Genomic DNA, 956 nt, shown 5'->3' on the forward strand with positions numbered 1-956 from the left:
AAAAAAAAGCGAAAGCAGCGGTTTTTAGTAACATGTTAACCATAGACATGGGTCGCACTGGCCTGAAAGCTGTGTGGAAGCCGTCTGCTAGCTGAAGGCAGAGCGCAATAGACTACTTGTACAGAGAAAGAACACAGTAAAGCTATGTGTACAGTACTTAGGAATAAGTCACTTGTTATTTCGAGGACATATTTCAGCACTGGTCACCAATGCCACACGATTTGATTGATGAAACGACTTACGGTTCGTATTAAAAGACAGTGTCTAGCCAAAACAGAGGATGGCCTTCATTCTGGAGTTCACCTCTTGCCACTATTCCAGCATTCAGCCACAGCATCAAGTGCCATCTCGATGTCTCCAGGTCAACAGGTCAAGCCCTGGTAAAGCCACACAGTCCAGATCTGATGACTTAAACATTCAATAAAAAGCTATAGTACCAACGCGCATCCCAAACAGCATGCGTTTCAGATTCTCTCATCGCCAGATCTGACACGGGAAAGAAAAAGGCTACAGCCCTCATTTGGTTTTAAGGTACAAGGGAACTCGAGCTTGGCAGATCACAACGCTAGAATGAAACGAGCCCGGTCTTTCCGCGTGCTTCTACCGGATCACCGCGCGCCGGAGGAGTACTTGGCCTTGGTGATGAGGTACAACACGATGTCCTGGCGTCCTCCGAAAGCGGCGATGTGCAGCGCGCTCCAGCCCTCCCGGTTAGCCAGCCGAATATCGGCTCCGAACTTCACCAGCAGTTTCACGAGCTCCAGGTTCCCGTCGATGACCGACTGATGCAGCGCCGTCTGTCCCTCGGGGCCGAACGAATTAACGTTAAACTCGCAGTTGGTCATGTTCTGCAGCAGCGAATGGAGCTCCTTCGTGTTGCCCTTCTTCACCGCCTCCTGGAAGACTCTCTGCGGCGCCGAGCACGATATATCCGCCTGGCTCATGGTGCTCTCCGC

At 51.2% G+C, this 956-nt stretch overlaps 1 protein-coding gene across 1 annotated transcript; it reads right to left on the reverse strand.

The window, feature by feature from the left end:
- Positions 1 to 6: 6 nt before the first annotated feature.
- On the reverse strand, positions 7 to 947 carry LOC107579071 (notch-regulated ankyrin repeat-containing protein A). The gene has a single exon (XM_016264949.1). It carries the CDS (start codon positions 942 to 944, stop codon positions 609 to 611), a length of 336 nt encoding a protein of 111 aa, XP_016120435.1. The 5' UTR covers positions 945 to 947; the 3' UTR covers positions 7 to 608.
- Positions 948 to 956: the final 9 nt, after the last annotated feature.

This window comes from Sinocyclocheilus grahami, unplaced genomic scaffold, assembly GCF_001515645.1.
Source record: "Sinocyclocheilus grahami isolate Dianchi unplaced genomic scaffold, SAMN03320097.WGS_v1.1 scaffold13964.1, whole genome shotgun sequence".
Classification (NCBI taxonomy): Eukaryota; Metazoa; Chordata; class Actinopteri; order Cypriniformes; family Cyprinidae; genus Sinocyclocheilus; species Sinocyclocheilus grahami.